This window comes from Triticum dicoccoides, chromosome 1A (assembly GCF_002162155.2).
Source record: "Triticum dicoccoides isolate Atlit2015 ecotype Zavitan chromosome 1A, WEW_v2.0, whole genome shotgun sequence".
Lineage (NCBI taxonomy): Eukaryota > Viridiplantae > Streptophyta > Magnoliopsida > Poales > Poaceae > Triticum > Triticum dicoccoides.
Window position 1 is genome coordinate 458,081,176 of NC_041380.1, and position 13,727 is coordinate 458,094,902.

Sequence of the window (13,727 nt, forward strand, 5' to 3'; positions counted from 1 at the left end):
GGGCGTAGGTGCACCCGAGCGAACAGTAAATTCAAAAAAATAAAACAAAAAACACTTCTTCTTCGGTACAACCCCCGTAAACACATCAACGGTGGAGATCTGTTTATACCTCTTCATAATAAAGGGTAGGATGGTCTTTTCTGATTCTTTTTAGTTGGTGATGATCTTTTTTTCGTCAGCATGTATACGACACCCAACCCCCGCTGGACTGGGCCGCCCCCAATGGTGATGGCTATAGTAAGCGCGCGCCCCAGTATTCCCCAGGATATCCTGATCGGAACACGCATGCGCATTTCCCCTTGGGGATAACTGCGGGGTGTGGTTGCTCCCGGGCGTAGGTGCACCCGAGCTCTGAAATTTCAGGAGATGAAACATGATCAAACATTTGATGTTTTTGCAAAGTTTCAGCCACAAATACAATTCGAGCTCTTGCAAGCGCGTTTTTATTTTTGAAGTGCTGCTATACGCTATCTTCATGGGCCGGCCCAATCTGATGGTCTCCTGTACGTATACGACTACACACCATACATATACATACAGAAGTAAGTACGACATGTGAAATGACTATATTACCCTTTATACGTTTTAGAGGGTGGTTGTACCGAAGCGGGTCTGAAAAAAAATTCTAAAATTTTAGGACATCAAACATTTGATGTGTTTGCAAAGTTTCAGCCACAAATACAATTCGAGGAGCCCTCACAAAAAAATTACTGCTCAAAAGTGCACAAAACTTTGAGCACTGATATATTTTGTGAGGGCCCCTACAAAGTTTTTTGTGGTTGAAACTTTGCAAAAGCATCAAATGTTTGATCATGTTTCATCTCCTGAAATTTCAGATTTGCTTGATTTTGTTTTGTATTTTTTTTTCGAATTTACTGTTCATAGGAGTAGAAAATTCACCTTTGGTGCTTCAGACGCAACAAAGTTCGCTTTTAATGCTACTTCTCATGTAGGTTAATTAAGAAACAGAATATGATTTCTATGAAAAAATGGGTGACACATGAAAGTGTGCTATATATAAATTGATGGCACTTCATTTGCAACAAACGTTGTGCCAGCAGCAAAACTGAAGTTGGGACAGTACCACTTTTCCCTCCAACAACACTTTTTCTTCGATAATGCCTCCAACAGCACTTAATTTAGCCAAGAAACCCCGACAGAAGAAATCCAGGAGTATGTCATGGTCGATTCACGCGTAGACGCAAGTACACGGCCAATAATCCATAACTGAAGAAAGAGCAATCAAGGACACGCTAGTCAAAAGGCATGCATACACAATGTTTTCTAGGACAAGAAAATAGTCCATTGCTCATTTGCACTAAAGCTCTTCATGTTCAGTTAACTTGATGAGCCAACAGCACCACTCAAGCTTATCTTACCTCCCCGAATAATGTGGTCAACTCAACCTTATCCCCGAAGAAAGATTATTAATCAAGAGGGGCAGCATGCATAGCCTTAGTTAATTTGGTTAGTTAATCAAGAGTATCTTGGTGGAGGCCTTAGATGCCCTTGTTTTTGCAGGTTGTTTAGGTGAGTCTACTCCATGGTCGTCAGACGAAGCGAGCTGCTTCTGCTTGGAGACTAATGGCAGAGTTGTGATGCTGCATCTTTTCCTACTAACTTAAGCTCCATCTGGGATCCGCCCAGTCTCAAGTTGGCCATGCGATATTTTTCTTCCACCATTGTTCGTTGTTGTTGTGCTGGCAAGATACAGATCAGTATACTACTATGGCCACTGAAGCTGCAACAACTTCGTACACTTGGTCAAAAGCGTACCTCTCCCCCCGCTTAATGCCCGGACCTGGCCTGCTTCTCTCTGACCAGATAGAAGATTCAGACGAGATGGCATGCAGAACAAGTGTACATGTGGCTTCCAAGTGACAGTACTACGGACAGTGTGGTTCAGCTCTAGCAAGTGCAGCTAGTAGAACAGTTATTTGTTTTTCACTTTATTTGCTGGCTGGATGAGGATTAGAGGTTTGATAACTTTCACTTGTATCTTGATCAGAACACAACAAGAACCCACTCTAAGACCACCCACCCCAAGATGCAATGACCATTTGTTTTGTCCGGCGAAAAGGGAGGAACATAAACCACACAAGGTCAATGACCTACTAACATAAGCACAAAGTTGCATGCTCCATGCACAATATTCTAACACTGCCTTCCATGATCTCACATAGGTGTGCAAAAGAGAAGGAGTTTGAAGTACAGCATGATTGCTTGCACACGTAAGGATTGACATGACAGAAAGGGGCAATTTCTTCTGTACTACTGTTATTGAGGGTCAAAATGGATGACACCATCCACAAGGATGCGGCTGCATTGTCAGTTACAACTGCCCATGGACTTTTGGCAGGTCAGCCTAGTACTATGTACCTGCTTTCCACCATGGTCCAGTCGGCCCAAGTTAGGGTTCTTGACCTGGGAGGAGGGGTAGTACAGAAATAACTGCATGGAGGACTTGGACTAGTCTAGGGTCACAATCTTGAATTGTTATCTCTTTACGCGGCATATGGATTGTAGAGTACACTTGTCCTTCCAAAGTACTCCCATAGTGTATGGGAGTACTTGGTAGGTACATTATTGGTGACGCTATGCACTTTTGTCTCCCATGGTAATAATTGAGTGCACTTGATCTGTAGTTTCATGTAGGAGCAGGAGTGTTTTGTTCAAAGATAACACACTGATTTTATGAGGTCACAATATATTGAAAACCTGAGCTGATATAAATGTTTGGAATTTTGGCTTGTCTATAACATGGGGCAAATCAAGAAAGAGAGTGAGAACTAGGCTCCATTTGGGACTGCCATGAACTCTCCTCTTTACATATTAGTAGGTTTGAGCGCATATTTTCTACATGTTACAACAGTAAATTTACTGGCATTAGTAAAGATTGTCTAAGATGAGATTTTACGACATAAGCTATCCCTTGCACTTTTTTCGACAAGGTGGAAAACCCTCGGCATGGCGATTGATGCACAAATCTATATATTATTTATCATTGAACCCAATGCCAACAAATCATTTAAAACATAGAAAAGAAAACCCAAGGCCATTGCCCATCAACATAGGACGTGTCTCGTGGCAACATCTCCAAAATCCTACCAAAAATTCTATGACCGCTAACCAATACAACATTTGGGAAGATAACTAAGGGCGTAACATCTAAGACAATGCGTCAATGCCTGGAAAAAGGAATCGCCACTCGCACGTCAGATCAATGGCTATCGCCCTGAAGCAGAGCTTCAAACCAACACCTTCATTAAGTTAATGATGCACAGACGTGGATGCTGCTTGGTCAAGCTAGAAGGCTAGATTGTGAGTATACCCTCGGAGATAATACAACGTTCCGTCAACCACCATAGTCGCCATCATGAAATTGCACAAACCATCAACTATTGGGGTTGCTTTTGCACAGAACATCTACTCTTTGGGTTTGTTACGCAAAACACCGACTGGTGTAATCCATTGCAGCTTGCTTTAATCCATTATTTGACTCCATTGACATTATTCCTGACAGGTGGGTCCCGCTTACAAGTGCTCGCACAGAACTAGTTTGACAAGAAAGAAACCATTGGAAGGAAGACGCCATCGCATCACTTTTGATCATTGATGCACTGTTGTCTCGCTGATGTTAGCTGTGCTCGCACCGCCCAAATGCCATCCTACAATGGCCTCAATCCGGCCCTCGGTCGAGCCAGATTTGGTCTTGCTGGCATTCACCGGCCATGGTGAGGCGGAGGAGTGCCGCGTCTCGCACAACCTCCCCACAATCGAGCCAACAACCAGTGCATCACGCTAGATCCGGCAGGCCTATGCTTGACCAAGTTTTTAAGAAAAAGTATGAACACCTACAATATGAAGTAAACGAAATATGAAAATGCATTTCATGATGAATCTAATGATAGTGATTTTTTATCGTGGTTGTTGACTATTTCCTCTATAAACTTTGTCAAACCGTAAAAAGTTAACTTTTGAAAATAAAATAAAAAGGATGACCCCTGGCCTCTGTATCTGGACGATGCATGTAGCCACTTTTGAAAATTAATACACCTTATATTTTTGAAACGGAGGGAGTACCTTTCACTAGCCGAGGGTTGCATCAAGGACTGATCCAAAATGGATTGATTAGCTCATTGCAGTCATGCATATCTCCTTGCCATGTGATTCTAAAGGATGCTCGGAGACAAACAGGAAATGAGGAGATTGCATTACATTCTTATCCTTGGGCGTGTTTCGTTGATGCGGTAAAGTGGTCACTCTACACTCTAGACCCTACATTCCTACTAGTAAATCTAATTACGTTCACAGGAGCTGGTTTTCAACGTACAGGTGGTGTTACACTCCCCGTCTGCTCAGTGACTCGATGCCTTGATTCCAGTGCCTCTTAGCGATTAACAGAAATCATAGCACACACTTTCTGCATGAGCAGCATAGGTGGCCGGCCAAGGCAACAATAAAAGGGCTTCCAAAGTAGGAGTACACGAGAAGCGCCGGCAGGTGTCATGTCATCAGCAGCGCATATCACCGAGTCAAACCATATCCGTATATTCTATCAGTCCCTCTCATCTGCTCCTATAAATCCCTCCTCCCGCGCATCCCACATCACCCAAACCAACTCAACCCAATCAACTCACAACGCAAGGCAAACACAACACAACACAGGCTCACACACACACACACACAACTTCAATGGGGAGGGCGCCGTGCTGCGACAAGGCGACGGTGAAGAGGGGGCCATGGTCGCCGGAGGAGGACGCGATGCTCAAGGCCTACATTGAGGAGCGTGGCACCGGCAACAACTGGATTGCACTGCCACACAAGATTGGTAATTATCTCCCTAGATATATGTTCATAATCCAAGCATCTTTAGCTTTTCTCATCTTGGAATTTCCAGGCATTTTTCATCAATCATTTGTGGTTAACTAAGTTTACATATCTGCGTGGGAACTTAACAGGGCTGAAGAGGTGCGGCAAGAGCTGCAGGCTGAGGTGGCTCAACTACCTGAGGCCCAACATAAAGCACGGGGACTTCACCCCAGAGGAGGACAGCACCATCTGCAAGCTCTACATTAGCATCGGAAGCAGGTACACATACAAACACCAAACTAACCCACTAATGTTAGTCTCCACAAACCGCAACACAAATGTTTGTGCTAATCCAGTGCGCCATGATTAACCAACCAGGTGGTCAATCATCGCCGCACAGCTGCCGGGAAGGACCGACAACGACGTCAAGAACTACTGGAACACCAAGCTCAAGAAGTGGCTCCTCGGCGGCCGCCGCAAGGACCGCGGCGCCAGCACACAGCAACACCGCCAGGGCGAGCTGGACGGCGCCAACAATGACGGCGAGCAGCAGCCGCTGAGCGCGTCGGCGATGGAGAGGATCCAGCTCTGCATGCAGCTGCAGGAAATGCAGAACCCCCTCAGCAGCATCGGCAACCACAACAACCCCTTGCACCTGTGGCAGCCTGGCAGCCATCATCAGATAGCCGCCACTTACAGTAACAACAGTAACAACAACAGCAACAGCAGCCGCAGCAGCAGCTTGGATGTAACAGTAGCTGCTGAGCAGGGGCAGTCCAGCTCTCTGAACGATCAGCACCTCGGCGGACAGCAGCAGCTGGAGATGGCAGCCGCCGCAGACGGCCTGGCCTCGCCGTCGAGCGCGGGCAACTCCAACATGGTCACTATCGAAGCCGAGCTTCAGGAGCTTCTCTACAGCACTACGACGACGACGACGACGACCGACAGCGTCGTCACGCAGCAAGGGGGTGTGGACTGGTGGAGCTATGATCAGGGCAAGTCCCCTGTGCACTGCTGGGACTTCGCCCCTGAAACCAGCTCGGTTCTCCAGGACTACGCAGCTGTGGTGTATGACATGTGAAGTGTGAAGAGGACCAAGTTATTTAGGAGTGGTAATAGAGATTTGTCTAGGCTTGGATCTTGTAAAAGTCCAAAGAAACTGTAACGAACCTCTTGTAAGAAATATGTACTAGTAAGCTGCTGTAAGGCATAAATAAATAAATAATCAACAAACATATGTAAGAACAGGTTCCAGCAAACAAATGTAACTTGGCACCATGTTGTCCAAAGAACAGATAAGAGGAACATGAGTCATTTGCAAGGCTTGTAGTACATATATCCTCTTTTGGTGTTAGAAATTTAGAATCAGGAAACTCTGCATCATCGACCCGGGACTGAAAACAATGCCCCTTTCGACAATATTCTGCTGAACCACGGTCATTGCTATCCATCGTTAGTGGGTTATGTGAATCTTCATACTGTCCCATGAATGGGAAATCAAGGTGAACTGTATTCTTGAAACAGAGACACAACCCCTAGCCTCTGCATCGATCGATGCACACAGAAGTGGAGCATCATTCATCAACTCATTTTATATAAGAAAGCATGCAAATAGGAACCTAGATCCAAACCGGCCTACAGAACAAATTTTTTTTTAGAAAAGAAGGATGACCCCCGGCCTCTGCATCTGAAAAATGCATACGGCCACTTTATTGATTATTTTTGAGGACCTTATAAAGTATTACAATAATGTGCCTGAAAAAAATCCACCATCTTGGCAACATATGCCGCTACTCCTATCCAATATGATGAAGGGGTGCTAGCTGGGCCACTACCCAAACCACTCACCTAAGCCTAACATCAAAAGCCGGAAGCCGAAACTCATTCGGAAGCCCCAGCCGAGCCACATACCGGGTCTGGGACACAATCCGGTCAGACGCACTCGTGTGTCGTCGCCGCCATCTTCCACATGTCTTCAGATCATATTGAGGCTTCTACCTTGTCTGGCCACTCTGCCATCGACGTCACCATGACGCCAGACAGCAACCTCCTCCTGCGCGAGTCCAGCACCGCGCATCGGGCACCGAGTCTCCACTGCACCACGCCGCCGAGATCCGCCGTCATCAATGTGCAGGATGAAGCACCGCTTCACCAAAAAACCGCCCACTGGTCCCTCGAACCCGTGTACGCCTCCAAGAATGACGCCCCAAGGAGAAAATGACACCAACGCGCCGCCGTCCTCTGATCAACTGATCTAGGGTTTCCCCCGGAGGTAGCGGATAGAGGTCTGGAGCTTCTCCACGGCGAGGCCTTCAAGAAGGTAATGACACGAGAAAGTGCCGCCAACATCGGTCTTGGCATCAAGCCAAGAACTAGGTTTTCACCCTGATCTGCTGAAGGAACCGCCGTCCAGCATCGTGTGCACGGGTCGCCGCCGATCTGAGCCGCCGCACATTGAGGTCGCACTGGCCAGATCAAATCTGTCCGGAGGGCAACCCACACATGGCGCCGACCCAACCCAGGCCCTCCATGCCGCCAAGGGCCAGAGGCGCCGGGGCCTCCACCACGCGCAGCCGCCCTGCCACCCACGCGGCCCAGGACGGCCAGCACCGCCACATCCCGTCGACGGTGCGCGCCCACCAGATCCGAGCAGAACGCCCCGATCCACCGCCAAAACGGTCAGCCGCCGCTCCTCCACCGCGAGGAAGAGAGGAGGGGACCGCCGCTCCCTAGGGCCGCCGCCCCAGCATCCAGCGCCACCGTGCCATAGAAGAGGCCGGAGGGCCAGATCCATGCCGGCGCGCAGCTCCGCGTCGCACGGCGCGCCATCCAGGGCTGACCTCCATGCGTGACGGGAGAAGAAAGGCCCACCGCCGGCGGCAACCGCACGGGCTTTGCCCGGCGGGGACGCTCGACGACAGCGAGGGGGAGGGAGCAGGAGGGGGGTGGCGGCGGCGGGGGGCGGGGGGTTAGGTCACCCGAGCCGCCTGTAACGCCCTCGATGCGGCTATAGCTCCCACGTGTCGAGGCACGACTTAGAGACATAACCGCATTGAAAGCAATGTCGCAAGTTAGGCAATCTTCACAACATCCCATGTAATATAAATAATAAAGGGGAGATACATAGTTGGCTTACACTCGCCACGTCAATCAAAGTGCATAAATAACATTACAACATTCAAACACTCATGGCCCGACTACGACGCCAAAATAAAAGATAACCCAACATGCGACACGGTCCCGATCACCCCAACTGGGCACCACTACTGATCATCAGGGAAAGACACGTAGTATCGTTGAGAGTCCTCATCGAACTCCCACTTGAGCTCAAGCGCGCCATCTGGAGCGGAATCATCAGGCCTTGAATCTGGTTTGGAAATAATCTGTGAGCCACAGAGACTCAGCAATCTCGCACCCTCGCGATCAAGACTATTTAAGCTTAATAGGTAAGGCAAGGAAAATATGTGGAGCTGCAGCAAGCGACTAGCATATATAGTAGCTATCCTGTTCGCAAAAGAGAGCGAGAAGAGGAGGCAAAGCGCGAACGAGTAACTAGAGGGCAACCTGCGGCAAGCATTACTCCAACACCGTGTTCACTTTCTGGACTCCGCCGAGAAGAGACCATCACGGTAACTCACACTGTTGATTCATTTTTATTAAGTTAAGGTTCAAGTTATCTACAACTGGACATTAACAAATTCCCATCTGCCCATAACCGCGGGCACGGCTTTCGAAAGTTTAAATCCCTGCAGGGGAGTCCCAACTTAGCCCATGACAAGCTCTCACGGTCAACGAAGGAATAGACCTCCTCCCGGGACGTTCCGATCAGACTCGGTATCCCGGTTCTTCAAGACACTTCGACAAGTTAAAACCAATCCAGCAACACCGCCCGAATGTGCCGACAAATCCCGATAGGAGCTGCACATATCTCGTTCTCAGGGCACACTCAGATTGTCCAAACTTCCGGTAGGCCAGCCCAGAGTTGCCCCTGGTGGCCACCGGCGGCTGACGAGGTGGACCAACACTCGGAGGAGCACTGGCCCGCGGGGGTTTAAATAAGATGACCCTCGGGCTCCGGAAACCCAAGGGAAAAAGAGGCTAGGTGGCAAATGGTAAAACCAAGGTTGGGCATTGCTGGAAAAGCTTTAATCAAGGCGAACTATCAAGGGGTTCCCATTATAACCCAACCGCGTAAGGAACGCAAAATCCGGGAACATAACACTGATATGACGGAAACTAGGGCGGCAAGAGTGGAACAAAACACTAGGCGAGAGCCCAAGATTCCCACCCTTTACCAAGTATATAGATGCATTAGGATAACATGGTAATATAATGATATCCCAACAATTAAAATAATGTTCCAACAAGGAACGGTCTCCAATCTTCACCTGCAACTAGCAACGCTATAAGAGGGGCTGAGCAAAGCGGAAACGTAGCCAATCGACGGTTTGCTAGGACATGGTGGGTTAGAGGTTTGGCATGGCAATTTGGGAGGCATGATAAGAAAGTGGTAGGCATCGTAGCATAGGCATAGCAAAAGAGCGAGCATCTAGCAAAGCAAAGATAGTAGTGATTTTGAGGGTATGATCATCTTGCCTGCAAAGTTGTCAGAGTTGACTGGATCCTCGAAAGCAAACTCAACGGGCTCCTCGTTAGCGATCTCGTCTCCCGGCTCTAGCCAAACAAGACAAACAAGCAAACGGAACACAATCAACCACGTGCAAAGCTCAAACAATATGATGCAAGGATGGTATGCTATGCGGGATGCGATACGAAATGCATATGCAAGATTTAGCAAGGTATGAATGAACCTGGCCTCAATTTAGAAATCCAAGTGTGCCACTGGAAAGATGAGATGAAATCGCTTGAAAACGATATAAAGAACGCCGGAATCGGAGTTACGGTTTGGAAATGGCAAGCAATTCAAATATGACCACGTTCTGCGATTTACAGCAAGTAGCCATCTAAATGCAACAAGATGAACATGCTACAGCACCCAAACATGGCATCAAAATATATGGCAGGAATCCATTCATGAAGCTTAACAAAAGTCTAGCACTGAGCTATGGCCAATTCATCCATTAACAGGTTCAGACAAGCATGGCAAAAATGCATTTGACAAACCGATTTCAGACTTAGTGAAAGTAACACTTGTCTGGAATTTCAGATCAGATAGCACTCTTTGGGGCATGAAAACAATATGCTACAGGACCTGAACATGGCAAAGTAAAGCATGACATGGAGCTACTCAAAGAGCTTAACAAAAGTCCCTTAGTGACCTTGAGCCAAAAGGGATTAGAAAATACATTTGCAAGCATGTGAACATGGCAAAAACATAATCAGTTCTCAGACTTAGTGAAAACTGGAGCATACTAAAACAGATATCAAGTAGGCATGTTTACGAGCTCGATGCACTCACTACAGAGCAAGTCATGGCAATCTAAGCATACACCCGTCAAGAATACACAAAATACAAGCTAGACATGGCAAGAACAATACCATAGCATGCACGGATCAACTACAACATCATCGGCAAAATCGCTAACAAGTAGACAATCTGCCCAGATTCACGAAATGACAAAAGTAGAACTCGATTGACTCAAGCTAGGGTGCTCCATAATTGCAAACAAAGACATGGATGGATAGAGCACCACAAGATTAACAAAACATCCTTACTGATCATCCTCAAAAGAGGCACGGATCACTAGCAAACAACATGAACATATGGCCATATGAGATATACACGCCAAGGACTTAGTGGAAATGCTAAGTCCCTGAAATCAGCATTAACGAATGCTCCACTTTGCAAGCTTGTGCTAGTCACCACACACATCAAAAAAATACCTGGGTTGCACCTCTGAATAGATGGCAAAACATATAACAAAACACATGTAGAGCTCAGGGGCATGGCATGCACACATTAACCATGGCAAAAATGACAAATATCTAATTGGAGCAGCAGATCTGACAATTATCTCCAATAGCCTTCTTCTAATATCATTTCGAAAATTAGGATGAACTCAAATGAAAATGATGCAATGAGATGAAATGATGTACTCTCTGAGACGAACATTTTGATATCCTATATGCCCAAAACGGAGTTACGGATGCAAAGTTACGACATGATGAACAGGAGCAAAAAATTAGGGTCTCGGACAGAAAAGTCAACCGTCTCAGATCCAGATCTAGATCCAGCCGGCACGGATCCCGAGGTTCGCCGGAGTTACTGTTCACCGGAGGTCGCCGGAGATGGTGGTGGTGGACGGAGCTCGCCGTAGTCGGAGGAGGACGCCGGAGAGGGTGGTGGTGGCCGCGGGCGTCGGTGGGGTGGCCACGGGCGCTGGTGGCTGGGGCGGCGTGCACCGGTGGCCGGAGCTGCGGAGCTCGCCGGCGCCAAGGTCAGCGGCAGGGCGGCGAAGGGCGGCGTCGGGCGGGCGCGGGAAGGCGGGGAGGAGGCGCGGGGAGCGGCGGAGAGGCGGGCCGCGGGGGCCGGCCTCGGGCCCGAGCGGGCCGGCGGCGGTGGGAGGTGGCCGGGCCACGTGGCGGCAGGCGGTTGGCCGCGGCGATGCGTCCGGCCGGGATCGGACGTGTCCGGCGCAGCGCGGGTGGATTTTTAGGGTTAGGGGGGAGAAGATCCGGGAATTGGAAATGAGGGTCTATTTATAGAGGTAGAGGGAGCTAGGAGTGTCGAAATGAGGTGCGGTTTTCGGCCACGCGATCGTGATCGAACGCTCTAGATGATGGAGAGGCTTTTGGTGGGTTTTTGGCCAAATTGGAGGGGTGTTGGGCTGCAACACACACGAGGCCTTTTCGGTCCCTCGGTTAACCGTTGGAGCATCAAACGAAGTCCAAATGGTACGAAACTTGACAGGCGGTCTACCGGTAGTAAACCAAGGCCGCTTGGCAAGTCTCGGTCCAATCCGAAAATGTTTAATCCCCACACACGAAAGAAAGGTAGAAATGACCACCGGAAGAGAACGAAGTGCCGGAATGCAAAACGGACAACGGGGAAAATGCTCGAATGCATGAGACGAACACGTATGCAAATACAATGCACATGATGACATGATATGAGATGCATGACAACGATAACAACACACGGAGACAAAAACCCGACCCCGAGAAAATAAAATAACTTAAGGCCGGAAACGGCAAGAGTTGGAGTACATATTGGGTAAATCATATCCGGGGTGTTACACCGCCCCCTGGAGAGCGACGCAGGTGCGGGTACAGGTCTTCAGATTAATTGCTGAGCCTCTGAATTGACAACATCTGATAAACAACAGGTAATACTCCAAAAAAATTGGAATGCCATCACATGGTTCACTGTTCCACATGAACAGATATGTAGCACAGCCGATGCTGGTTAGATCACCGTTCACTAAAATGCAGTTTTTAGCGCGTACCTCAATAAAAGTTGCAAAATTCCTTGTCCGAAGAACTGTCTTATTCTAAGCATGCTTACATTGTTTCGGTGTTTCCCAATTATAAGAGCAGGAAGAGTCAGAACATAAATATGTACCTGAGTTGGATGTCACTCTGGCCCATCACCTGCATTAACAACCAGGGTTTCTACAATAACAGCTGATCTCTTGGACAATATTTGGGAATGTTATTTAAAAAATGGACAATAGTTTACTGTTTCCGGATTAATCGACATTGTGGTTCCTACATCAAACCAGTAGGAGCTGCACATTCTTCATACGGGAAAAATATATTGAAGATGATGAAAGTAAAACTATGTCTTAAATGTGGCACTGTCTTTTAACTGGGAACTGAAGCGATGCAACGAGATGAACACAGTAGCCAATCATACATGTAAGTTGCGTTGCCGCGTAAATTTTGGTCAAGGAATATGACCTATTACAACCTGTGCACAAAAAGGTAACCTGTTTGCTTTTTTTTGCATGGGCAGCTTTTGCCTGATTTCTTGCAATTATAATTCAAATGGTTCAGGCCGCTTTTGGCTACCATAGTTGCCCCCAAAAAACCCAAGTCACTTGAACCATAAATGTGCCTTGAAGTAGCTGGACCTGGAACATTTGATACAGTAGGTACAATCTTTAGAATAAACACACACATATTAACAATATCTAACATTGCTGCATGGTTCCTAGTTAATAATGAATGTTGGCCCTCAGTTACATCTATTTAACAATCTGATGTCAAAATCGCATTTCTCCGTACTTCATGGGTATACACAAAACTTTAAAAGGCTATACAGACGCTATATCTTGAAATTTGAATCAACCTGTGCCCTAGAAAGAAACCAGCAAAAATTGCAGGTAGAATGCTCCTCAATCAGGATAGTCTTCACTCGGACTTTTGCAGCCATCCAAGCTGCATAGAGAAAATCTGTTAGACATATACATGAAAGCTTGGGATAATCTTTTTTTTTTCATCCGCAGCAATGCATGTGTTATTTAGCTAGTATATACAATAGCGAAATCCTGAAGGCGAAAACAACATTAAACATGTACCTTCCATGCATACATCACGAAAAAGGCGACCGTATCTGCTGACCAGACAACTGCAAACGATTTCACGAAGAACGGGATGATAACGTTGATCAAAGGGACCAGGATAAACAAATAGTTGAGAGCCTCTTTCTCCTTGTTTGAGCAGTCACGGGCTCGCAGAGAAGGTATAGCTACAGAAGTAGAATATGATCAGTTAATATATTGCAGAAAAGGTTTGTGCATCAGCACTGAATCAAAGAACATATTCTCAATAATTTAGACATATTGTTTCAAGTTGTTGCAACATCAGCCCGAGGACAAGATGGGTCGCCTGTGACCCCGTTAGAATTTAAACTTGACTGCTGCCTTTTGAGATGGTTTCTTTGGATATTGGTAGTTTTAAGTAGGTGCGCGTTTGTAGTGAACTGGTACTCGTGATGGTTTCGTTAATGAAAT

The 13,727-nt window shown here is 47.2% G+C and overlaps 2 protein-coding genes across 2 annotated transcripts in view; one reads left to right on the plus strand and one right to left on the minus strand.

Moving 5' to 3' along the window:
* Positions 1-4,627: 4,627 nt before the first annotated feature.
* Positions 4,628-6,060, plus strand: LOC119301376 (transcription factor MYB36-like). The gene is made up of 3 exons (XM_037578367.1): positions 4,628-4,831; positions 4,962-5,091; positions 5,191-6,060. Exons 1-3 carry the CDS (start codon positions 4,696-4,698, stop codon positions 5,891-5,893), a joined length of 969 nt encoding a protein of 322 aa, XP_037434264.1. The 5' UTR covers positions 4,628-4,695; the 3' UTR covers positions 5,894-6,060.
* Positions 6,061-12,800: 6,740 nt separating this feature from the next.
* Positions 12,801-13,727, minus strand: part of LOC119278778 (protein RESISTANCE TO PHYTOPHTHORA 1, chloroplastic-like) — a 2,099-nt gene continuing 1,172 nt past the window's right edge. Inside the window, exons 3-4 of the mRNA XM_037560128.1 lie at positions 13,293-13,462; positions 12,801-13,152 (exon numbers count right to left, since the gene is read on the minus strand). Coding sequence (XP_037416025.1) covers positions 13,126-13,152; positions 13,293-13,462 — 197 coding nt within the window. The 3' untranslated portion in view covers positions 12,801-13,125. The remainder of the gene's footprint in view (positions 13,153-13,292; positions 13,463-13,727) is intronic.

Bases quoted from the DNA above. Each gene is read 5' to 3' on its own strand.
- LOC119301376 (XM_037578367.1), top strand. From the start codon at position 4,696: ATGGGGAGGGCGCCGTGCTGCGACAAGGCGACGGTGAAGAGGGGGCCA. The intron at 4,832-4,961 runs GTAATTATCTCC...GGAACTTAACAG, and splicing joins TGCACTGCCACACAAGATTG to GGCTGAAGAGGTGCGGCAAG. The intron at 5,092-5,190 runs GTACACATACAA...TTAACCAACCAG, and splicing joins TACATTAGCATCGGAAGCAG to GTGGTCAATCATCGCCGCAC.